The 24,485-nt window shown below is 47.7% G+C and overlaps 1 protein-coding gene and 1 non-coding gene across 3 annotated transcripts; one reads left to right on the plus strand and one right to left on the minus strand.

Annotated features, from left to right (window-relative positions):
* Positions 1-12,352: 12,352 nt before the first annotated feature.
* Positions 12,353-12,424, plus strand: Trnat-ugu (transfer RNA threonine (anticodon UGU)). The gene has a single exon. It is a non-coding gene; the product is annotated as a tRNA-Thr (tRNA).
* A 9,088-nt stretch (positions 12,425-21,512) lies between these two features.
* On the minus strand, positions 21,513-24,280 carry LOC144178608 (uncharacterized). 2 transcript variants are annotated; one of them, XM_077706585.1, is made up of 5 exons: positions 24,139-24,280; positions 23,933-24,020; positions 23,549-23,722; positions 22,889-23,064; positions 21,513-22,736 (listed from the first exon to the last, which is right to left on the minus strand). In XM_077706585.1, the coding sequence occupies exons 3-5, from the start codon at positions 23,703-23,705 to the stop codon at positions 22,221-22,223; spliced, it is 849 nt and encodes a 282-aa protein (XP_077562711.1). In that variant the 5' UTR covers positions 23,706-23,722; positions 23,933-24,020; positions 24,139-24,280; the 3' UTR covers positions 21,513-22,220. The 2 variants fall into 2 exon arrangements, with proteins under 2 accessions (XP_077562711.1, XP_077562710.1); XM_077706584.1 differs by having other exon boundaries at positions 22,889-23,205; positions 24,139-24,279.
* Positions 24,281-24,485: the final 205 nt, after the last annotated feature.

Genomic DNA, 24,485 nt, shown 5'->3' on the forward strand with positions numbered 1-24,485 from the left:
AAGGCTTAGTAGACACTAAGCTGGTCCGATCTATACCCAGGAAACTAGGTTGGCCTCCCGGATATAGTCCAGCGAGGAATGGTATATAGGCAGGACCTTGGAGCCACCGATGGTAATGCGTGTCTTGCCGCAAATTTAGGCCTGCTGCCATCAAACATTTCCTTCGAACGTCCTTAGTCCCAGGGTATGTCCATAATAGGAGGTGAAGGTCTGCCGGAACCGTTTCCTCAGAGCAGGTTGGACATTTCACATGCCCTCGGTACTCCCCTTTCCATTCACTCGTGCGGGCAGGAGTAAGAGCCACGCCCAGTCGGATCCTTCTTAGTACAACCTCCTCCATCCTGGTAAGGTTGAGGGGGGAGGGGAACCGAACACGGAGGTATGAGAGCACGCGTTCGGCGTCGAAGATCCTCCTTTGCAGCCATTCTTGTGGCCCATGGGTCACTTGGGAGCTGGGCGGGGGATGATGGGGCCGGGCAGTTGTGTGACAGGAAGTCAGCCCGTTCATTTCCTGCAATACTGGTGTGACCGGGAACCCATGACACAACCACTTTGGATGGCATTTTGCTGTGGAGCTGGTGGATGCGTTGGCAGATGATGGGGGTCTGCGCAACCTGTTTCAAATAGTGGATCACTTGCGTAGAGTCGGTACGAAGATTGATGCATGTCAAGTCTTCATCGCCGGCAACCGGTTATGTATACGCGTGCTTAGAAGTAAAAGAAACCGTCGAAAATGTCGCTCTGAAAGCCTTTTAAGCTGAACAAGAAATATTTGCGCACTTCAGCGTTCCAACCAGGCAAGTGGCTCCTTCGACCGGGAGGTATTCGCACCTATAATAAGCGAGGTGGAATTTGAGGCGGCAACGGCGGCGGCGGCTTTCGGTCGTTTTCACGCCCATTCGCGCTTCTTTGTATGCTCCGCAATAATTTGATAACGGCGCTACCGCCGTTGTCAGCCAATAGCGCAACTTTTAAACGAGGCATGGGTGTTGGCGAGGGGAATAACAGTTGTAATAACTTTGATATAGGCCAGTGTTGGATTATTATAGGTTCAGCTGGCCTTTTTTGCTCAAACTTCGGCAACCTGCATCTCAATTTGTTTATATATATAAAAAAAAAACTCCGCTACGCACTGAAAAAAATGAGGGCCTCATTAGTGTTCCAGGCGCTCAAAGGCGCTTGAGGAGCGGCGCCGAGTAAAGCAGCTTCACCGGAATGAAAACTGGGGGGGGGGGGGGGGGGGGGGGAAGAGGGGGGGGGGGGGGTTAGACATACACGGCTTCGCAGTAAAAATAGTGACTTCAACGTTCCCCGTCTTCAGCATGTATATGATCGAAAGACCTTCGTATGAAGCATTCGACAAGCTAGTATTCCTTGTCAAATATTCGATGCCGCCTCAAAATTATGAATAGTACGTTGGTTTTGCCCTTTGTATCGGGCTCATATGATACTAGCCAGCTTTACTGGACAGTATGACCCGGTTCCCTAAGCGGCTTGAACCAACTGCATAATTACGCTAGAACAAGTTCTCAGCAAAAACATTAGCAGTGCGGCTATATATTACGAAATATGAATGCGTTCGTATATTCCCCCGCTGGAATTTTCCTAATATAATGGCACAGAAGAAAATTAGAAATAATCGATACAAAATTAAAACAAATAATGCTTTGTGCATACACTTGTTCTAATACTATAATACACATGACTTAATATCAATTTCCCCAAATATTAAACCGGAACATTAGTAATTCATTCACTGACCTCACAAGTACACTTTAACGCATAGCATAACTTCTTTTTTCAACTCATCCGTGCATTCAACTGTTTTGCTTTGCCAGTGTTCATCGTGTAAGCCTTCATTTGGTAGCATGAACGTTCATATCTGGTAGTATGTTCGTGGCTAGGAGGCAAATTTTAAACGTGCAGGGAGTGTGATTTTCCCCTTTATTTATACATACACTGCTTGATAAATAAAAATACATAGAAGCTTCTTGTGCCTCACTGATGACGTCGTCGTTGGTCGCGCCAAATGCCCACCTACTGAGTAACGTTGGAGAGACAACGTTACTCAGTGGTTTTCACAAAACGATAGTGATGATAAGCGAAGGCACATCAAGCACCTCAAGAAAAGAAGAAAAAAAAACGCTCCTCGTATTTGGAATTAAATCTGGGTCCCTCGCGTTATGAATCCGACGTCTATCCCAATGCGCAATTCTGACACGGTCGGAACAGTCTGGATTTTAAAACTCCCTCTAACTCGGGTAACATACGAGAAAGCTTCGCGTTTTAACCATCTTTCTCTTAACATAGGGACTTTGGTTCTCTAACTGTGCTCCCCAGAGTCTGTGATGTGGAATGAATATTTGATTGGACTTGATTTGGTTTTGCGTTCGTGTGTTGATTCTAATTATTTATGTATACTAATCATTGTGGTGCCACTGTACAGTCCCCGAAGAAGTGCTCAAAGAAAATAAATGATCATGATAATATTTAAATAACAATAATAATGATTTCGGTAATTATGATTATGCGTATGGTAGCATAGTTTCCGCTCCCCGAGGGGAGGAATAGTTGTACAGGTCCGACGCCACTGCGTAAAGAGTATGTGGTGGAACGTCGCAATGTCACTTACTAGACCCCGTCACTACCAACGCATGAAATTTCGCATTCATTCTCTTGTACACGTACGAACTTGGGCATTAAACGACCTATAAGCTCATTCGTAACCTGTGCGGATGCACCTTCTAAAGCATTCTGAACCCGGTCAACCACTACAGTCGATCCGACACCCTTGCCACTTCTCGGCGCCATGCTGACATCTCTCTCATACCCAATTAACCCTTCAAAATCGAACACCTCCGTCCCATGCCCAGGTGAACTCCACAAACACATCATCGCAGCCTACCTTTAAGGTTGACTACAACAGCATGCGTATGGCACGACTCGAACTGTGGGGGAAAGGTGAGAGTGCGTGTTCACCTTTCCAGTGCCTGTTACTTTTGAAGTGAAGCGTTATAACCTCTCGCGACATTGCAAGGGTCTGTTCCTGTTGCCGTTTTCCTGGCCGAAAGCAGCACGCGTGCCAGGCGGCTCCTTTTCGCCACAGGAGCAGTGGGCGGGAAGGAGCATCCTGGGTTTCCCACAAAACCACGAGATGGCACGAGTGTCCGCGTTCATTCATTCATGCTATACCATCACGGATGCGGCAGAAGAGCACGTGAACACGTTCCAGCAAAATTGCTAAAGACATTACCTCAGCGTCCAGGATGCCCTCGCAAACAGTGAAATGAGGCGCAGACCACGAATGATACTGGGTATGCAGCTACAAACAAGCGCGAAAATTGTAATTGCAGCGCCAGCGATATAGTTTAGTATCAATTGTAACAACGGTACGTCCGTCTCCAGGTGCGTTGATAGTGCCAGTAGCCATGGCGGTGCATGCGAAAAGACATAAAAAGATGTGGACGTCTGTCGCTCAAAGTAGTAGTGAATTCCACCACCTGCGGCGGAGTTATATATAGGCTACCGCGAACACAACGCAAACATCATATGGTTACTCACTGGCACCTGCGATGTATGCGTCTACACTACATCCAAACCCCGATAATTCAACATTAAATCAAAACTCCCGTGAACTCCAACAGTTTTTCACGGCTTCAAAATATAACGACAATTATCCTTCCCTAGTCATCCATAAATCGGCTCGCGCTTACGTCATTGGAAAGATATTAGCGCGCATTAACACAGACAACAAAAAGCGAGTTCATAATCACTGCGCTACCACCGCGAACCGGACAGATGGTTAGTGCTTATCGCAACCACGAGAGAGAGAGAGAGAGAGAGAGAGAGAGAGAGAGAGAGAGAGAGAGAGAGAGAGAGAGAGAGAGAGAGAGAGAGAGAGAGAGAACAACTTTAAAAATCTGGCGCAGAGTAGGTAAGGGAGCACTCGGCAAGACTCCCAAATAATGAAAAGTTAGCTACCTCTCATAGGTGGCGTGGCAGTGGAAGTGGTAAGCGAAAATATTGTCACGAAGCCAAAAACGACGCAGTTGTTTTCAAGGAAAACAAGTTTATTGGAGCGAACTTGTGCTCCCCTAACACCCCAAAGAATACACATGCGGCGAAGCAGTAGTCAGCAAAGTGACGTGAGCAAGCGAGAGTCGGTGATTCGAATGCCGCGGCGTCTGCTCTGCAGGCTTTTCTCTTTCGGCGCGAGTGTTTCTGGAACCGCCGATTTACACCCAGAACATTGTAGATCAAATATTGTTATTCTGGGCTAGTGACGGTAGGGCGAAACAGTCTGCTTATCTGAATGAGATAGCCCGTGAGGCATAAAAAATAAAGAATGGAAGACGCGCTTGGCTTGGGACACAGATAACAGACCCGGGCGTGGCCGGGCAGTAAAAACAAACAATAAATAAACAAACCCATACATGGTTCGCGGCGATATCTACTTAGGCCAAGTTGTGACCCCGGATCCCAAAAATGAGGCAGAGATAAGGATAAGAATGGGGTGGAGTGCATTCGGCGGGCATTGTCAGATAATGAATGACAGCTTAGCATTGTCCCTGAAGAAGAAAGTGTACGACAATTCTGCACCTCACCTGTACTCACCTACGGGGCAGAAACTTGGAGGCTCACTAAAAGGGTTCAACTTAAATTGAGGATGACTCACCGAACAATGGAACGGAAGATGATAGGTGTAACGTTAAGGGACAAGAAGAGAGCGGAGTGGGTCAGGGAACAAACGCGTGTTAAGGACATATGTTAGTAGAAATTAAAAAGAAAAAAAAATGGGCATGGGTAGCGCCTTACTGTAAAGCGAAGGCAAGATAACTGTTGGTCATTAAGGGTAACAGAGTGAATCCCTAGAGGAGGCAAGCGTGGCACGGGGCGGCAGACAGTTAGATGGGCAGATGAGATCAATAAGTTTGCGGGGGTAAATTAGCACAGTTAGCACAGGACCGGGATATTTGGAGATCTATGGGTGTAGACATAGAGTTTCAAACTAATATATATAAATATATATATATATATACATATATATATATATATATATATATATATATATATATATATATATATATATATATATATATATATATATATATATATATATATATATATATATATATATATATATTTGTGTGTGTGTGTGTGTGACAGAAATAAGAGTTGACAGTCAAGAAAACCTCGGAATGCAAAGGGGAGGATGTGATAGGTCATTGAAACAGATATAGAATTTGGAAAGAAAGAAAGTGGAGAAAAAATGCCCGCCAGGTGGGATCCGAACCCACGACCTCCAGAATACCGGTCTGGTGCGATAACCACGACGCTACCGGCGGGGCAATTTTCCCCTCCACTTTCTGGAATATTTATGTTAAGGTATTTTTGTTTCCTGTGCTTGGGGGTGACCCAGACCCACCCCAAGGACACGAGAGCTCCGCGTTCGTAGCGGAGTCCTCCTCTCTCCCCTCTCTCGAACTTAGTGTGCGCCGCTGCTACCGACTGCTCACGAACTCGGGAAAGAGTGTTGTGTGTGTCTGTGACGTTCGTGGCGTGTGCGCAATCTAGAGGGAACGCTGTTTTGACCGTTGGCGCTTTGGGGTATAAATACGACCCTCCCAAGCGCTATATTTTCATTCCTGTTTGAGCAGTGAATCATTGCTGTCACTCTGCTCGAGTTCTGTACTGTTACCTCGCCCGTTGGGGCGTTGTTCTTTGGCTTCGGCTCACCTCTCAGTAAACAGTTACGTTAGCCTACGGCTACTGGACTTCTTCACGGCTGCAACAGCGGCTGGCCGCTCGCTTCACACCACGCTACCACACGTATGTCGGAGGCGACGGAGCTCGGCTCGGGTCGGCCCACCCGGTCGCAACAACTGTTGGCAGCGGTGGGATGACAGCGTTGCAACAACTGGTTGGCAGCGGTCGGATGGCAACTTCGTAACACCTGGAGCCAGCGGTGCGAGATCCAACACCTCGGACGTCGAGGCGGCTTCGGACTTCGCAGAATTCACGGCGGTCAATGGTGAGTGCGGGACTTCTCTTCACTGAGTTTTATCAGGCTTCTGAGGATAGCTGGCAGGACGTGTGTTTTTGTCACGTGGGTTATTCGCGCAAAACATTTTTGGAGCAGTGGGAAAACAGTACTCTGGACCGGCCATGAATTTGAAGGAGTTGAAAAAAACCGCAGTTGTTGGAGCTTGCAAAAGAGTTGCGCTTGGGTGTTACGGACGCGCTGAGAAAGCCATAGCTGATACAGGCCATACTCGCTGTTGGGGCTGACGATGAGGAGCTGTCGGAATGCATTGAGCGGATCAATGGCAGGGAGACCGCGAAACGTCAGGCTGCAGAGGCAGAGGCTGACCGCCAGCATGAGGAACGCGAGGAAAGAAAGCGAGAACATAAGCTTCTACTTGAGCGAGAAAGACAGGAACACGAGGAAAAGATGCGAGGGTACGACCTCGAGCTCAGGCATATCCGACGGGAAAGAAAGAGGCTTGAGCTAGAGAGACTCCAACGAGAGGGTAAGGCACTAGAGCACGAGATTCAACTCTTGCTCGAAAAAGCGAAGCTCAGAAAGCCAGAGTTAGAATTTTTGCTAGAAAAAGATCTCGTTTTCGAGGAAAGCACCGTGCCAGCGCTGCCAGAGCAGACGCTCGGGAGCGCGAGTCAGAAGCGGCGATTGCGGCCCAGCAGCGCGTCGAGATGGCTGAGAGAGATAGTGGAGATAGCGCATTTCCGGAGCCTGACGACAGAGGGCAACGTAAGTCCACTGAGAGCGGAAACGTTTCTTTGTTGGTTTCGGAGATCTCGGCAAAGTGTTCAGGTGGTTCAAATTCGCGGGAGGCCTTGGGAACGGCTACCGATCTGAACATGAACACTTCGCGAGATAGCGAGGTTTCGCTGGAATGCGTAAAACACGAGGCTACCGAAAGGCAACACGAGTCCGCTGAAACGGAAGTTGTTCCTTCGGACGGTAGTGCAGAAACGAGCGACGTGGAGGGAAAGCCCGCAGCCGAGGCAGCAAACGGTTTGCACGGTTCAGTTGGGAGTCATGACGATCTCGCCACTGAGCAAGCCGATTCCGTCCTGCCACGAGCTCAGGTAGCTGACCTCGAGCAACGGCCAGCCGAGCTCGTAGAGACTCAGGTGTCTGGGGCGGCTGAGCCGTCTTTTGAGACAGGGCATCCTGGTTGTAGTGTAGTTCTGGCAGTGAGGAAGGAGAACGGGAACACGCTTAGGTCTTCGCGTGCTGAGGCTGCCGCCGAAAGCGCGAGGGACGACGAGGAAGTGACTGTTGGGAACTACAAGCACTACAAGGTGTCCAAAGAGCTCCTCGTGACCTTGTCACTGCTAGCTGATGCTCCCGATGATAGGCCAACATCGGCGGAGCTAGTTGAGAATCCGGTGTCGCCTGCGGCTGAGCCGAAGTCGGGAACCGACCAGCCTAGAGAAGAGAACGTAAACGCGTTCCGATGTTCACTTGCCGAACGCTTTCGCGAAAAGGTGAGCAACGAGGAGAGAGGGAAAACTTCTGCGCGTACTTGCGGCGCGTGTTTCAGCGCGGGCACGCCAAGGGGTAAAGCCGTGAGCTCGCATCGCGCCAAGGGAACGCCGCCTCCAAGAAGGAGTGCGTGCCTAACGTATGAATGGTGGAAAATTCCGCTCGCTCCTCCGCGCGCTCGACCTTTGTCGAAAACAACGGCCGGTGTCCTTTCACGCGGTCGCAGCAGTCGCTTTCAGAGAACAGGCGCACCTAAAGTGCGGTACAAACTGGGGAAAGCTCAGGGCAATGACGAGAGCTCAAATCGCAGCTCTCTGCGCGAGAAGTCGCCTGTAGGCGCCTGACTTTCTCACTTTCATTGTTTTTCCTGGAGCAGGTTTCGCCCTTTACGTTTACGTTTTTTGTGTGTGGGACATTTCCAATCACGCGAAATGTCACCTTTCAAGTTTGTGTGCTTGTCTAAAGTACTGCTGGGCTAAAACATAATTAGTGCAGTAAGTTATTAGCGTACTTTATCGCAACTAAAAGCCTGGTAGAGCTTCAGTGTGGATTTGTCTTCGCACTTGCCGGCGATGCGGTTCTGTCTTCCTGTGTTGTTCGGTTGCTTGCCTGACCAAGCCAGAGACGTTCTTGGCGAGCCACTACTCGTCCAGTGACCGGCCCTGTGAAGCTCCAGCACGGTGTCGTACAGCCCAGGCCTGGAGTCGAGCATCTGGCGAGCACTTCTCTCCGAAAGCATCCCTTCAGACAACGGTTGAAGACCCTTATCCATCGAGATCTCGGATCCCCGGCGGAGAAGCTGTTACCTCGGCCCGCCGCTGGGCTTCGTTTCAATACTCCTCGGCTGTGCGATGAAGCGTCCACTAGGTGCGCCTTCAAGCGAGCCCCCCCGCGTGTCGGTGACTCATGCTTTCACGTCTCGACAAGCCCATGATCTCTAGCGCCTATCTATCGGCGCGATCAACATTCGATGGCGTGCCGACGCAACAGGCCCAGACCTGCCCCAAGGACACGAGAGCCCCGCGTTCGCAGCGGAGTCCTCCTCTCTCCCCTCTCTCGGACTTAGTGTGCGCCGCTGCTACCGACTGCTCACGAACTTGGGAAAGAATTGTGTGTGTCTGTGACGCTCGTGGCGTGTGCACAATCTAGAGGAAACGCTGTTTTGACCGTTGGCGCTTTCGGGGTATAAATACGACCCTCCCAAGCGCTATATTTTCATTCCTGTTTGAGCAGTGAATCATTGCTGTCACTCTGCTCGAGTCCTGTACTGTTACCTCGCCTGTCGGGGCGTTGTTCTTTGGCTTCGGCTCACCTCTCGCTATGAAGTAAACAGTTACGTTAGCCTACGGCTACTGGACTTCTTCACGGCTGCAACAGCGGCTGGCCGTTCTCTTCACACCACGCTACCACACGTATGTCGGAGGCGACGGAGCTCGGCTCGGGTCGGCCTTCCCGTACGCAGCGACGGGTTGTCAGCGGTGGGATGACAACGTCGCAACACCAGGCAGTCGAGCGTTTGAGTGTCAGCGAGTGAGCGTGTGGTGAGAGACCTGAGCGGATCGCGAGAAAGCGTATGTGAGCGAAAAGAACGGCGCCGCCCCGGCGCGTCAGTTTTGTACAAACCCGGCCAGACAGTAATTAAACCATTTGTTTTTGCTTTCTCCTATATATCGTACGGAAGCTATTATTCGACCGGCCATCTTCAAGAAGAAAACGACCTGAGCGAAAGTTAACAATATATATATATATATATATATATATATATATATATATATTCTTGACTATATATATATATATAGTCAAGAAAACCCCAGGAAGAAAAGGGGAGGTTGTGGTGGGTCTTAGAAACAGATTAAGAATTTTTTGAGCCAGAAAGAAAGTGGTGAAAAAATGCCCACCGGGTGGGATCCGAACCCACGACCTCCAGAATACCGGTCTGCTGCGATAACCACGACGCTACCGGCGGGGCTGTTTCCCCACCACTTTCTCGGGTATTTCTGTTAAGGTATTTTTTGTTCCCTGCACTTGGGGGTGGTAGCCAGCGCCACTCGGACTACGCGGGGTGAAGGGGACCTTCTTTTTAACCCCCGGGCCGTGACTCGAGTGTCTACAACATGTCGACAGTGGTCGCCCAGCGTTGAACCCTCTTAAGCTACCTTTGGCACCAAGACTGCCAGAACAGAGGCCCTCGCTAAGCATGTAGCGAATCAGAAAATGGGAAATTAGGGGCTCGGTGAAAAAAGCAAAGGGGAGGTTCTGGTGGGTCATAGAAACAGGTGAAGAATTTTTTGCGTCAGAAAGAAAGTGGTGAAAAATTGCCCGCCGGGTGGGATCCGAACCCACGACCTCCAGAATACCGGTCTGGTGCGATAACTGTCGTGGGCCGTGGGTTTTTTCTTCCTCCATGCTGGCAACAGGCCGGTTTGGACGTGCCAAAGCTACCCGAGCTCGCGCGGGAGTCACAAGCGACACCCGCCCCACCACTGCGCGCTGATGTATTGCGGGAAAGCCTGCCGCATGCCTAAGGAGGGTGAAAAATCCCGCGCGGGAGAGTTCGATATCTCCATTGTAAGCAAAATCGCGTTCGATTTCAAAAGTTTTAAATGCATGTCATTTTTACCAGAATTATTCAATGGTTCGATATAGGCAATAATTCGATATATCTGTGTTAGATATAAGCGGGCTTTACTGTACTCGAAGCGTAGAATTAGAAGTGTCGTCGAGACCGGGCCGCCCAAAAACTCGTTTTGCAAACTTCACGGCTGCACACCTCAGGAAAGAAATTACCCGGTAATCATGCAAAGCCCCTAGTGCAAAACCGGTCAGTTTTCATGATTGTGCTGTGTACCCACACTTAGTGGGTAATCGTTTTTTTTTTTTTTTTTTTTGAGCTCAACAAACACAACCTCAGATTCGAGCTGTATAATTTGCGGCGCTTTCCAAGGCGAAATTCTCGTAGCGTTCCGTGACGCTCCCACCCCCCTATAAAAGTGGCTACTGCCTTCTCCTCCTCATTCGCTCTGCAGTGTGCGAGGCGTTCGGACGCCAGTCACTGCGTGGTCAAATTGGAGCGGGGTTGCTTAAAGGAGCCATGAAGAGAAAATGCAAGTTGGTTTTATTCGAAAGATTTCGTGTTTTATAGTGCCCCCAGCGCTTGTCCGGATACAAACGGTGCTTTATTCACTGAGAAATTAAACAATTTAGGTTAAAATTTTGATTTTCCCGCTCAATCGTGCGTTTTCGTGGTCCCAAATGACATCACAGGAACCGACCGCTCTGCAGCCTAGAGTACCTTCATGCACGCATCCGCCGTACAGGGTAGAGATACGTATACGCTGGCGCCGCCATTTTCGGTTGCTCGCTCGCCGCCGAAGCAAGTCATTGTGTCAAAACCGCGCTAAAATTATCGCCGCAACGCGGTTTACTGAAGAAGTTTGAATCATATTGTCTGTTTCGCGTTGCTAGGTCTCGTGGGAAACGAAAAGAATAACGCGTTGAGCCCGTTGGCCCAATTGCGGCGGCACGGGACCGTTCAAAGGTTGTCTCCACCCTGTACAGTGGTGTTGGTTTGTTCCCTGGTTTCTTTACGTTCCGTAACCTAGATGGCGCCACCATACCGTGGCAAGCGTTTGGTTTGTTTTTGCCCGCATTTAAACCTGGCTTGTTTTTGTTCTGGGAGAAAATCTTCGTTCCCTGAAACAGTGCTCGCTCGACAAATGGGGTCACGTAAGACACCGTTGCTTGCGTCAATCGGCCAGTGTCGTCTGAGACAACCCCAAGCCCCGTAGTGCTGTGCAGCTAAACCAAGCATGCTGTGCGCAGTACGAACAGCAGAACGCATCAGTACTTCTATGTTTACATGTGCTTTCGTAGCTTCCACTGTTTGTCCCATCATTCTTATTGCTTTGTAAAGAATGTGCCCTAAATTTAAGCGCAAATCGCTCGTTCGTCTAGTTTGTAAGCTCTACCTAATTTGCGCCTGCTTCTGCCAGCCTCCGCCAATCGCAGAGCTTAGCTCATGTGACATCATAGGTTCTGTTGCGGGAAATGAGCTGGTGAGTCGCATGACCATTCCCGTTTTTCCTAATTATGTAGCTTATTTGAGCGAAGTTTACGTTAAAAGTGGTGTCAGTGTGATTCTAACGAGACAATCTTTTGAATGAACCAAACTTGTGTTTTCTCTTCATGGCTCCTTTAAGCCCGGCAAGAGCATGAAACAGCCAAAGCTCACTGCCTTTTTTTGCACCTGAATAAAGTTCTTTTTCACCGCATTGTGCCTTGATTCCTCACAGTTGTGGCGCAAATAAGGCTCAACTACTGTAGTTTTCTCTAGTAACCGCTTATATTAAAATACCGCTTATAACAAAATTTTTCGCCGTCCCGCTGACTTTGTTATAACGACGGATTACTATATATATATATATATATATATATATATATAGTAAGGAAATGAGGGGCTCGTTGGGGAAATACAGATAGGTCAGCAGTCTACGACGCCAAAGGAGGCATAGGGGTGTGGTTAGGCTCTTTTCTTTTTTACTACGGTTAATAAAGTGAGCATTTTTTTTAAATATACAGAAGAAAGAAAGAAAAACACGCGCCCAGAGTGGGGACCGAACCCACGCCTTTCGATTACATGTCGAATGCCTTCGAATGCATGTCGAATGCTTCCCGCCAGTTACCCGCTCATGACAGGCTGTAGACGTTGGAGTCACGCCCCGGGGGTTGAAAAGGAGGTCCCCTTATCCCCGTGTAGTCAGAGTGGCGCTGGCTACCACCCTCAAGTGTCAGATACACTTCTAGTAAATATAAATAGCCCAGAAAGTGAAGGAGAACACAGTCGCCCAGATAGCCGAGTTGGTAAGGCATTCGACATGTAATCGAAAGGCGTGGGTTCGGTCCCCACTCTGGGCGCGTGTTTTTCTTTCTTTCTTCTGTATATTTAAAAAAAATGCTCACTTTATTAACCGTAGTAAAAAAGAAAAGAGCCTAACCACACCCCTATGCCTCCTTTGGCGTCGTAGACTGCTGACCTATCTGTATATATATATATTAGTATGACACTCTATGGGCGTAGATAGGCTGATAAAGATGATGATAAAGCTACCTCTGTCACTCAAAAGAAAAATCTACAATCAGTGCATACTGCCGGTGATGACATGCGGAGCTGAAACTTGGCGCCTTACTAAGCAACTAGAAAGCAAACTTAGGCCAGCTCAACGGGTCATGGAACGAATAATGTTGGGAATAACACTCAGGGACACGAAACGAGCTGCCTGGATCAGAGAACAAACTGAGTAGAAATTATCATTGTTCAAATGAAGAAAAAGAAATGGGCTTGGGCTGGCCATGTAGTGGGACGAACCGACAACCGGTGGACGATTAGAGTAACAGAGTGGATTCCAGAAGGGGAGGGCCATTAATCCGATGAAGAGGTGATATAACGGAATTCGGGGGTACATTGTGGACTCGAGCAGCGTAGTGCATGTAGGAGTAGTTGGAGGTCATTGGTAGAGGCCTTTGTCCTGCAGTGGACCTGAGTAGGCTGCTGCTGCTGCTGCTGCTGCTGCTGCTGATGATGATGAATGGAATCCTCACGGCATGACTGTATGGAAGTAATCCGGTGGTACAGCGATAATTTAACTAACACAACAGCAAAAAGTCGCAGCTATTGTCCGCTTCCATAATCCAGCTAAACTTATTGTTCGCCACGTTCCAAGTTATTTGCATACTCATGAGTGCGTCCAGTGTGCACGTACACTACTGTTGCACTTGTGTCTGCTGTCAAATGTTTAGGTTTAATATTTGATTTCGATATGTCTTCGAATAGCCATTCAGCTCACGTATGTAACGAACTCGAAAGATTTCTTGTCTTAAGTTTTCCATTAAAGCCTTATGCCCGTTAAACAGACGTAAACAAATCACCCGTGCGCCTGCTTACAGTGCGGTGCGGTATGGTATTCGCAGTTTTTATTTCTGTACGGCCTTCTAGAAACGCAAGGTCAACAGCCGATTGAAATCGATTCTTACGTCTGTTATATATGGTTTATCGCACGAGTCTACGTAGATGTCTTCGAGTTGTTACACATGTCTGATTTTTCTGTGTCATTCAGACAGACAGTGGTATTGAAATATATTTGTACGCACCATCAATGCACATTGTACACGCCTTAACGTGACCTTCGCTCACGTGACCGTTTTGTCATGGTGAACGTATGGTGAGCGGTTGCGCACTTTTTATGTCACTTCCATTCCTAGCCCTTTGTTGGACAGCGGGACATATGCGTCCACCGAGCGTATATAGCAGAGCATTCCACGTGAACTTTCGTGATATCGCCGCTGAATGTAAGTACGCTAAAAGACAAGCAGAATCCTTTAGTTTCTCATGACCATTTCCAAATTTTTTGCGTATTTGTGAGCAACTACCAATCAAGAAAAAAATTTCTGGTGAGCAAACCTTGTCTTCCTTGCACTACAGTAACTAAGTCAAACCTCGATATATCGAACACGGGTATATCGAATTATTGCCTATATCGAACACTTTGTATATCACGCGGAAAATCACATGCATTTTTAATTTTTTATTTCGAACTGAGACGGGCTTAAAATGGGTAAATCGAACTCCGCCACCCCATACTGCCCAGACCGCTCGCACTCTGTTGACAGGCGGCGAGCTATCCCGCAGTACCCTCGAGGATAGCGGGGGCGCGATGGGCGTTCCCGACTGCTGCGCATCGGTTGCACCGCAGCAGTATTGAACGGTGCAAAAGAAGAATGCGAGCTCGAAGAAATCTGGGGCCAGCTGGAGCGCTTTGTTGGTGCTGAGCCACGAAGCATGCGCATTGATGACTTTGTTGGCGGTGACGACAGCACCGGAACGACGACGGTGTTGACGGATGTGGAGATCATAGCGGAGGTTACTACTGAGCGCAGAAGCGAAGACGCTCGAGGTTGTACCCGCAAGCGCTGATAGTGCCCCTCTCCTAACTTCGACGGAGGCTTCAGCGGTTTTGGCCCTACCGCACCGCTACTGCAGCGCTATAGAAGACACCGGCCTGTCGCTTGTGAAACGTTTGGACTACGTTGAGGAAGTCGTGTATAACACGCCAGGCTACCTTGCTGCAGTACTTTGGGCCAAAAGAATAAATACTTTGAAGCACTAAGCGAGTATTTACTGCACAATTCGTTAATTTATTGATTTGTACAAGTTTATGACGCGTTTTTTACGTGATTTTATATATCGAATTCTGGTTATATCGAACTATTTCGCGGGCACCGCGCTGTTCGATATATCGAGGTTTCACTGTACTTACAAACAACCAATAGCTATATTTTGTGATGTCTGAGCGTGTATACGTAAACGAAATTCATTTTACGAAAAGCAGTGCGATTCTCTTCGCGACAGAGCAGGGGATGTTCGTATGGCACCGATATTAAGAAATATCTCCCGGCTGAAGTAGCACCTTCAGTGGAAGAACTTCATTGGGATACGTCTACAGCATGCCTGCGCCCATCATCAGAGCTTCACCTCATGGTGGTGCCGCTTATGCTCAACCAGCGAAAAATAAGTGCACGTTATAACTACACACTGTAGGTATGCAATAGTCCAATGTGTGTGAGTTTATTCACCCCATTTCACCAGAAGAGGCATCTGCGCCAAGTAGACAGCGGGACAAATGGGTCCCATTTGGTCAAAGTCACTCAACTGGACCGTGGAACATACGGGTCCCACTTTTTTCTCAGTAAACAAAAACGTTTTACCTTTTGTATTTGTTTTGTTTTAATCAAGAAGTGATAAGCAGCTAACCTAGAACGTTTTCAACAGGATAGCATTTGTTCCCTTGTGTCCACCAAATTCATTCAAGTCCACCAAAGGATTAATTCTTGTCCTTCCGAACTGTCTTCGCTCAGCAACCGTGCATTTAAGCCACTGTTTTTGATTGACGTGGTTGACATAATATGCTTTTGTGTATTTTCTGGTGGTTCTTGCTATTCATATTTGTGTTCATTGTTCTTGATTTATTCATTTGTATTCGGCCTTGCGCCATAAAAACCCAATCATCATCATCATCTTCTTCATTTGTTTTTATTTTTTTCCTTTATAAACTACATTTTTGTGCATCGCCAGGTCCATGATGTGTGGCCAACCGCCGGGCACTGCTCCACAAACTTTTTTTGGCTTGACCTAGCCCACACCTGTAACCTGTTCCTTGATAAAATAAAGATTATTATTCTTTTTCTTCTTGAAGAATTACCTCACGTTAAGTCTAACACAGCGTTAGGCCTACCGGCCCGCCGAAAGGTTCAACGTCGTCAGTCAGATCAATCTGAGAAGCACACATTGTAAAGCTGCGGGCACCGTTTGGCGGCGCAAAGCCGCAAACCGAAACATTAGGCATATGCCAGGATTTGCGATAGTTGCTGCTGTTAGTCTAGCAAAATGGTACATTCCCACACAATGCAATAGCCAATACCCGCAGGAGTGTATTGTACAACGCTCTATTAAAAAGGAATGTAAATATATGCTGCTGCTGCGCTTGAATTGTTACAGACGCTGCTGGAGCATGCGCCAATCAATCAATCAATCAATCAATCAATCAATCAATCAATCAATCAATCAATCAATCAATCAATCAATCAATCAATCAATCAATCAATCACAGCGAAAGCGCTAGGAGGGTCGATAACAAGGCATATGTGCCTGTACTCAGCTGAATCGTGCATGCGTACTCCGACGCTTAGCAAAATGTTTTAGCACATAGCAACAATGGGGTATTGTCCAATGCTACAATTATTAAGCAGGAATATATGCTGCCTTCGCACGATATTTCGCGCTTGGATTAGCGATGTGGCTAATCGTACACAAACCACATCTAGCACGGTTAATCGTATACGACGGAAATCTGATCCCGATCTACGCACGCTCTTTGCAACGACTATTCCAGCCCATTTACGTGCAATCATTGTGAACAAGTCTTCCGTGGTGGGAGCAGTCAAGGACAAATTGTCTTTTACTGGTCGGCGTCCCTTTTTTTTTTTTTTCAAACATATATCCTCCCGTGCCTGACAGGATTTCGTTTTACTCTCAGCCTGAAGAAATGCCAACCTAATTCATTCAAATTCACTAGAAGGTTGATCCCAAAGAGCTTAATAATTATAGACCCTACTCTCTGTGGTACACAAGTTTTTTTACTGAGGTAATAGTTAACCATGCACGTAAGCGACACGCCAGGTTTTTAAAAACAGAGGGAACAGACTGTATTTAGGAACTGTCGGTAACTCGTTAACTCTTTGTGTACAAATGCGGAGCGAAATCAAGGAATGGGCGTTTTAGTAATCACACACATAAGCTGCGCGTTCACTTTCCTTTGTTTTTCTTCTTCAACGAACAGCTGATCACTAGGCGGACGCATTTTTTGAAGTATACAGGGTAGGCGGTTCACAAGGGATAAAAGGTGTCGTTGGAAGAGTGTGATATCTGATAAGCCCCTCTGATTTCACTTCGTGATAGATTCTTCAGGCTCCCTGTGTCATATGGTGATGTCTCGAAGTAGTGTTTAGTACCGAATGCGGATTACTCTATAAGCCCGTCTCCGTGCTTCTCGCGGAGGATATATGAATGTCTGCGAGCGCTCACCTCCCGACAAGACGACCCAGCATTAAATTTTTTGTAGTGCTGATTCCCGAGTATAACTTTACATTATCTATCGTACTTTTTTTTCGTAGAATTTCCGTGAAATTTATGCCACCTTGGCCAGTCCAGGGTCGTGATCAAAATCTGAGGTATGATATTGGCAAGCATAATTGTATTGCTGTCAGGTATGAGTGCCTGCTCCGCTAGATTATCTAAGCACACAAAACCGATTTACATCGTAGTGTATAGCCGTAGCATGGCCATCTGAGGAAACGCTGGTCGCGGAGACACTGTTAGTAAATTTCAGAGCAGTGGGACGACAATCAGCTCCATGCATATGCTGTCTTCGCGACGCCGGCCTGTGACACACACTTGGCGCTTAACAGACCAAATTTACCACACTAAGATAGCGTCAGAAACATTTACACTCTCGTAAATACACCACATTTGCGAACAGAGGGACTTATCCACATAAATATGCATTTCCAACGTATACAAATTGTAAATCTCAGTCGTGAACGTGCAGCAAAAGCAGCGGCGACAGAGGGGAGCGGGCCGGAGCCTCCCGCGGCTGCTTTCGAAACGGCCGCTAGGGGGATTTCAGTGACGCCTCTATTTTAGGGGCCTTAGCCTCTACAGGAAGCGCTCGAGGTGCACAGAGCGGCATTAAGGAACCCTGATTGGGAGAAGTCAGGGGCACGAGTAAGTGGAGAATATTTTACCCGCCTCATATTTGCAGATGTCATTGTCTTATTCATTGAATAAGACAAGACCCGCAAAGAGTGCTTTAGGAGCTGCACTCATACAGCTTAGTCGTAAAGAAAGCCCAGTTATAGGCAACAAAATACTATATAGTAAGGGTGGATGAGTGTTACAAATCTTCCACATGTTGCCAATCCAAACCACGAGAAGGAAATCAGGCGTAGAATTACCATGGGTTGGGGTGCAGCATAAGGAAAGCACTGAAGTATACCTTTATTTTGAGGGACAGAGCTAGCTAAGCTGTTCGTCGATGAACAGCTTAGCTACGTCTCTCAAAATAACGGTAGAAGCCAATTCGTTGTCCCGGTGATGAAACGTGCGGGGAATAATCACTAAACGTGAAAGAAAACTTGTGTCGGCCTAGTAGAGCTTTATGAAGTTGGGCGTGGCGGGTATTGCTATTCAGTTAATTTTCGTGTACAGCAGACGAACGCATCTTTTGAAACCTGCTTTTTAAGGACTCACAATTTCACGTAGCCCGTACCACAGCCCGAATACATGCTTCTTTTTTTTCTCAAACCACGTGTGCATATATGCTGGGACCGGCAGGGTTGTGATTAAGGATATGCAGAGTTGGTTTTTCTCAGAACTTAAGCGGAACGAATCGCGCTCGGCGTGTTTGACTGTTTGTAGAATAACACAAAGACTTGCTTACTTCTTCGATCTTTTGGGGCGGCTACACCTGCGCCCTAATCCTGAAAACAGTAACAACAAAAAGCGCATGCCGCATCTTGGTTCATCTCTCTCTGCCCTATTAGATATTCTTCCTCTGACTAAGGGGTCGAGAATTCGATTCCAGGCCGCGCGAAAACGGGAGCAAAAATACGAACGTTACCTTTGTAGACGGAGAGAGCCCTCGCACACGGCAATTGTTGCCCCATGGAAATTAATTCAAAGTTGCCCGCCGCGGCGCAACCTGCAGCAAGCTTCTCGACGCGCTACAAACAGCAAACTTGGAGTGACTGCAGTTAAAAATAATGTAAAGGCGGAAGCAAGGAAGCTAAAATGTGCTCGCATGTGTTAAAGCAACGACCGCTGTCATGAAGCAAACATCGATAAAGTCACGCGGCTACACGGGGTCGCCTTTGCGATAAACTGCGGGAAATACCCGACCGCAGAGCCAATTCCGCGAATAACTTCCTGCTTGTGAAGTGGACAGAACTGTGAGAACTCGTCTGAAAGAATGTAGCACTGTGCAAACAAGCCCTCGAAAGACGCATTGTCATTATGATTCCACCCCTTTTGGTCGGATGTCACGCTGTCCCAGTGCCACAAGGGATATGATACCTCCTCACGTCATATACTCTGTTGCCCCACCGCGGTCTTTCCTCACCATTCGTATCACGAAAATCGATCTTCACAGAGGAGTTTGGCGCCAAGAAATGGAACCAAATTCCTGAGCAGTGCCGGCTAACGGTTTTCTTCATTTTTTTTCTTTTTTCTGGGCCTTCAGGTGAGGATCGAAATTGGATTTGAATTCCCGCGCATTGGAGGCGAGACTCCAAGCTCGAAACCGCGCCGCAACAAAACTCGTCAGGAGTACAGCAGGGGAGCCGAGATATCTGCGCCAGACGAACGTTGCGGAAAAACATCGTCTGTCGGGGCTGCTGACATCCGCTGGTTTTCCCCGACGACGCTGGCCAACTGTCCGCAATGTAGTACACAAGCCGGACTCGGCGACGGGCAATAAGTTAGCACCTCCAGCTTTTGTTTTCCTTGGTCAATGGCGGATTACTTTTTTTTTTGTCGCTATACTTGTTTCTTTTGTTCTTTCGTCGAATACCATCCGTCGCTTTCGGTCAGATAAAACAACTTCCCAGTGCACACTGACATTATGCGCGACGGTTTGTACCGCCAGAAGCGCTAAGTGCACGTAAGCAGAACGTTCGATGCACAAAGGAAATAACAGCACGGGCAAAGTACGGACTGAGGTGTACACTGAATTTTCTGTGGACTCAGCATGCGACCCTTGCGTGGGAGAACAACCCGCGGATGTTATACTGCACAGCGCGCAGGACCTTGAACCATTTTTTTTTTTTTGCGTCGAGCGTAAAATAGGAGGAGGGTTTAGCCGGTTCGGCGCACGTGCGTGCGCTTTCCAGCATGGGGAAATTTGCGGACGCCGCTGCTGTTTCGCAAGAACCCGCCGGCGCCGTTGATAGCTGTGTCATGGGGGTCCAGGCACTTTATAGAACGCCGTTTTATCGAACACCGTTTTGTTGAAGCCGTTTTAAGGAACCCGCTTCATCGAACGATTTTCTGTCTATGGACGTTCGTCGCTGCTTCATCGAGCCGTTTATAGTTCGTTTATTTATCTGTCAAAGTTATCCTCTTATTTAGAACAAAGCGTTACACAAACATCAACTTACCAGTGTATCCTGTGTATCTAGCGATAAATCTCCTCTTCGTCGTCAATCTTTCGTTCAGAGTCTTTTTAAATCAGATGTTAGGATCCCAAGCTGTTGCCTGCTATTTGTTGTCGTTCACCCGTTTTTGTTTTCAGAGTCCGAACCCCCCTAAGGAATTGTTTAATATCGGAGCACCATTTCTATTTTCGCAGATCGGGCAATTGACTAATGGTGGTCACCAAAGTTTGCGGGTTTTTGAGGCAGATATTCTCTATTTGGAATGAATAATGCAGCCATCGACGAGAAAACCTCGCGTTCAGGAGTGTTCTCCCAACATTCTGCCCGTATATATATTGAGCCTTGAGGTGACCCTCATTCGAAAGGTTATTTTTTGAGGAGCGGGGTTTGCCTTTTGTCCCCTCATAGAAGTAAAAACAAAAAATAACAATAGCAGAATATTTGGCTCGCCAGAAGGAAAACATTGCAGTCGAAGCCGAGGGTTCACCGGAACCTTGAGGACTGCGAAAACTTCCGCGTGTCAATGTTGACCGACAATAATGCTATGACACGTGCTTAGCCTAAAGAGGCGGCCGCAGCAAGGTGTTTAGAGGTCCCACGGTTTTCCGCAAAACATACAAATCGTTGCCGAGAAAAAAAAAAGTTTCGCTTTCTTTTGCTTCAAAAATAACCAGAAAATGGGGGCGGAATGGATTCTGCTGCATGGCTGAAAATTGAGGGAAACAAAATTAACATCTGCAGCTCCCAATTAATTCACGAAGTTTTCTGCTAGATTAGAGAACGCATGTACCAAAGAGAAACCGCGCAAAGCAAAAGGGCGCACAAGTTTCTCGTTAATTTCATGCTACAAATGAAAGATAATTTGGTCCCCTCAAACTTTCTTCTCAAACCAAAATGTAGTTGTGAAAGTTTCGAGATTGAGCACTTGAAGAGCCAAACAGTTGCTGCATGCAAATTTAAATTCCAAATTTTTCTTCAGCCATACAGCTCAGTTAATTTCAGCCATGCAAGACAGAACTCCGAATGCCTTCTTGCTAGTCTTTTATGCATCAGAACAGTTATGTGCTGAAAAAGATCATATGATGTAAAGGGCTGTCTGTCCAAGAGAACGACAATATGTACAAGTGACATGCATAGGGCGAAAGGTGCCACAAGGTTTGGTCTTTACAATATGAGCAACCAACCTGGTTATTAATTAAATAAGAAGTACATGCATATTGAAGAGGACGCCTCAACCATGTCCACAGTCTCATTTTTTTATTTTACAGCTATGTACAAATGTGCCTCAACACATTGCACATCGGCAAAAATTGCACCTCAAAAAATGTCCGGGCACTCAGTCGCGCACAGCTGTCCAGCAGCCTGCGTCACGCACAGTCACACACACGAAAACTTTGGCAATGATGATATGTACAGTACATTTGTTCACTCGCAACAAACCAACGATGCAGGGAGCTGCAACTTTAACTTGTCTCAAATACTGTGGAAGCAACACTCTAAGGCACCCATGTTTGAACAGCCACTTTTTAAAATGGCCTTTTTTTTCTTTAATGGCAGTTTAAACAGCAAGGACCGAGCATTTCCACGGATGCAAAAGGGAAGTTCTAGCCTGAAGCTTTTCACCAATGGTCTGGAAATACCTTGCATGCACATGCATGTGCACATGGTGGAACACCCTTGCATAGCTTCCGCTGTTTGAAAAAGACCAGCCTCCTTAGAAAAATCTCTTGCATAGTCCCCAATAACAGCCCCCAGCTTTCCTGCCATGCTCCACTGATAGCGATCAATGAGACAAATAGTACAGGAAGGCACGAGTTTTATGGCTGCACCAGAAAGATGATGCTGTCCACAGCCAATGGAGAGATGCATAGAGCACCGCCGGTTCATCCCAAATGACTGGCACGTATGGAGAGAGTGAGAAAGAGGTCGATCGGTGAATGTCCAGCACTCACTTCTTGACAATGGAGTTGATTAGGTGCCTCTTGAGCTTTTCCGTCAGTTCCTCCAGGCTCTTGACCTTGATCCTGAGGAGTTCATTGTCCTGTTCCAGCTCAGCTGCCTTCTTCTCCATTTCCAACTCCTTCTCTTTCCGGGTCATCCGTGAGCGTCTGGATGCCATGTTGTTCTTGCTCCTCATCTCAGAGTATCGCTCCTCGGGCTCCTCAAACTTGGGCATCTTGGGCAAGCTGCCGTCATTGGCATGCGACGGCCCAGCCTCGCCGATGGGGCTGAGCGCACGTTTGATGGGAACCGAGGGGCCTGCTGCCGAGGTCGACAGCGAGGGTGGGGGTGGTGGTGGTGGCTGCCAGGTTGCCTCACTTGCCGGGCAGGCCCTGCTGCTTGTGGTGGCGGCAGTAGACGTTATCACCCCGCTGCTGCTGCTGCTGGGAACCCGGTGGCTGGGCTCCAAAGGCACCAGGTAGTTTGGCTGGCTGGGTGACGGCACTGTGGCTGCGGTCTTTCCCTGCACACGTGAAAAAGTCCCAAGTGAGTGCCAGCTCTAACCTTCACACCCTGCCCTGCAATAACCTGCCAGAATTTTACCCCTTCAAGACATCCAGCAAAGCCCCCTCCCGTGGTTGAACAGGGCTGAAGTGTCGGGCGGCGAGCTCTTACCTCCTGTATCAGTTCAGAGAGGTCCTGGAAGGTCTCGTTCTGCTCCCACATGTCCATGGTGGCTGCGGAGAACTCGTGGGCAAGCCTGGCTTCGGCCGCCTGGTTGGCCTTGTCAAGAGGCGTGAGCACTTTGTCCGTGGTGAGACCACCGTACAGCCGGGTCGGAGACGGCAGGTCTGTCGACAGGGGCCCCAGGTTAGGGAGATCGAAAAGAAACACGTCATCGAGCTGCTGCAAACTGGGCAGAGCAGACTCCTTGAGGTCGCTGCTGCCCAGGGACGGCTTTCTTAGGTCATCGAGGAAAAATGAGGAATCACCTGCACAGGGGGAAAAGGCACAATGGTGAGTTCCTGGGCTGGGCCCTTTTACTAATTAAAACGGTAGCGCTGGCATGATTTTGAACTAAACGAAGAACGACACACTCGGCATGGGTTCCAGTTATAAACACCATGCCTGAAGAACGTTCTCAGATGGCACCACTGGCTTAATATTCCAGGCAAGAGAAGTCGCCATGCTTCAATTACAATTTAAAAAAATGTGTTGGCATGCTACGTTATTTAGGCACGCGAGCAGATATTTTAAAAAGTTTATAAACCTGCTGCAATGAATTAGGCAAGACGGCCAAGCAAAGCTACACAGTTTGATCGAAGTTGAGCTCACCTGTGTCGAGATGACTGCTGCTCGTGCTGGTATGGCGAGGTGATGGGTGGTTGTAGGTTTCGCCCGAGACGTCGTAGTCCGCCTGTGTGGTATCCCTGTAGACTACGCTGATGCAATGGTGGTTCTTTGCCATATTCACTGACCACGTACTGATCATTGTAGTTTCGGGTGTATCTGAAAAAAGAACGGGTGAACAGGTTAGATAGGCTGCTACCATGGCATTCTGTTCAGAAATGTTGAGACAACCTCACAAAAAAAAAAAAAGAAAAACTAAAGTAGGTAAGCAGATTTCTGCCGGCTTGTGCGAGTTTACTCAGAAGGACAAAAATGGTAATAGAATTGTAATTGCGATTCACCGGCAAAGGCGCATTAAATTTCGCTTACCAGAAACCAAGGGTTCCACCGCTGCAGAAATCGTGAAGTCCGGAGGTAGTACCGTTGGATTTGTCCAGCAAGCGCGCGAGGCTGTCACCTACGAAAATGCAGGCACAAACTGTCAATATTATCCTGTTGCACAACCGTATGACATCAAATGAAAACAATCCGCGATGACAAGCCCAACATTACGACACGATTAAACCCCGGCTTACTTTGGCGCACTTGTTGCGGCACGGCGGACCGCTGAGCGACACACACAAGACGAGCAGTAGCGGCAAAATGACGCGCGGCGCCCATGCTTTCGCTTTTATGCGCGGCCGCGTATTCTTAGACCTGACATCATGCTTCTAAACCAATGGCAAACGTTCAGAAAAATGATGTCAAGTTCCTCCAATGGCAGGCGGCGAAATGTTTTTACTCTGATTTCGTTTTTCCTTTGTGCTTCCCAGAAACGCAGCTTCCAGCAAGCGTCGTCACCCCCATTTTACAAAAATGGAGCAAAAAAATTCAATTTTTTAGCAACTTAATCATTTCTTTGGTTAAGAAATGTTTATTTTTT

Source organism: Haemaphysalis longicornis, unplaced genomic scaffold (genome assembly GCF_048455015.1).
Source record: "Haemaphysalis longicornis isolate Haplotype H1 unplaced genomic scaffold, Haemaphysalis longicornis Haplotype H1 scaffold_4, whole genome shotgun sequence".
Taxonomy (NCBI): domain Eukaryota; kingdom Metazoa; phylum Arthropoda; class Arachnida; order Ixodida; family Ixodidae; genus Haemaphysalis; species Haemaphysalis longicornis.

Excerpts from the sequence above, each read along its gene's own strand:
- LOC144178608 (XM_077706584.1), bottom strand. The coding sequence starts at position 23,705 with ATGATCAGTACGTGGTCAGTGAATATGGCAAAGAACCACCATTGCATC. Across the intron at positions 23,206-23,548 it reads CAGCAGTCATCTCGACACAG|GTGATTCCTCATTTTTCCTC; the intron begins GTGAGCTCAACT and ends CCCCCTGTGCAG. Across the intron at positions 22,737-22,888 it reads TCTCTGAACTGATACAGGAG|GGAAAGACCGCAGCCACAGT; the intron begins GTAAGAGCTCGC and ends TCACGTGTGCAG.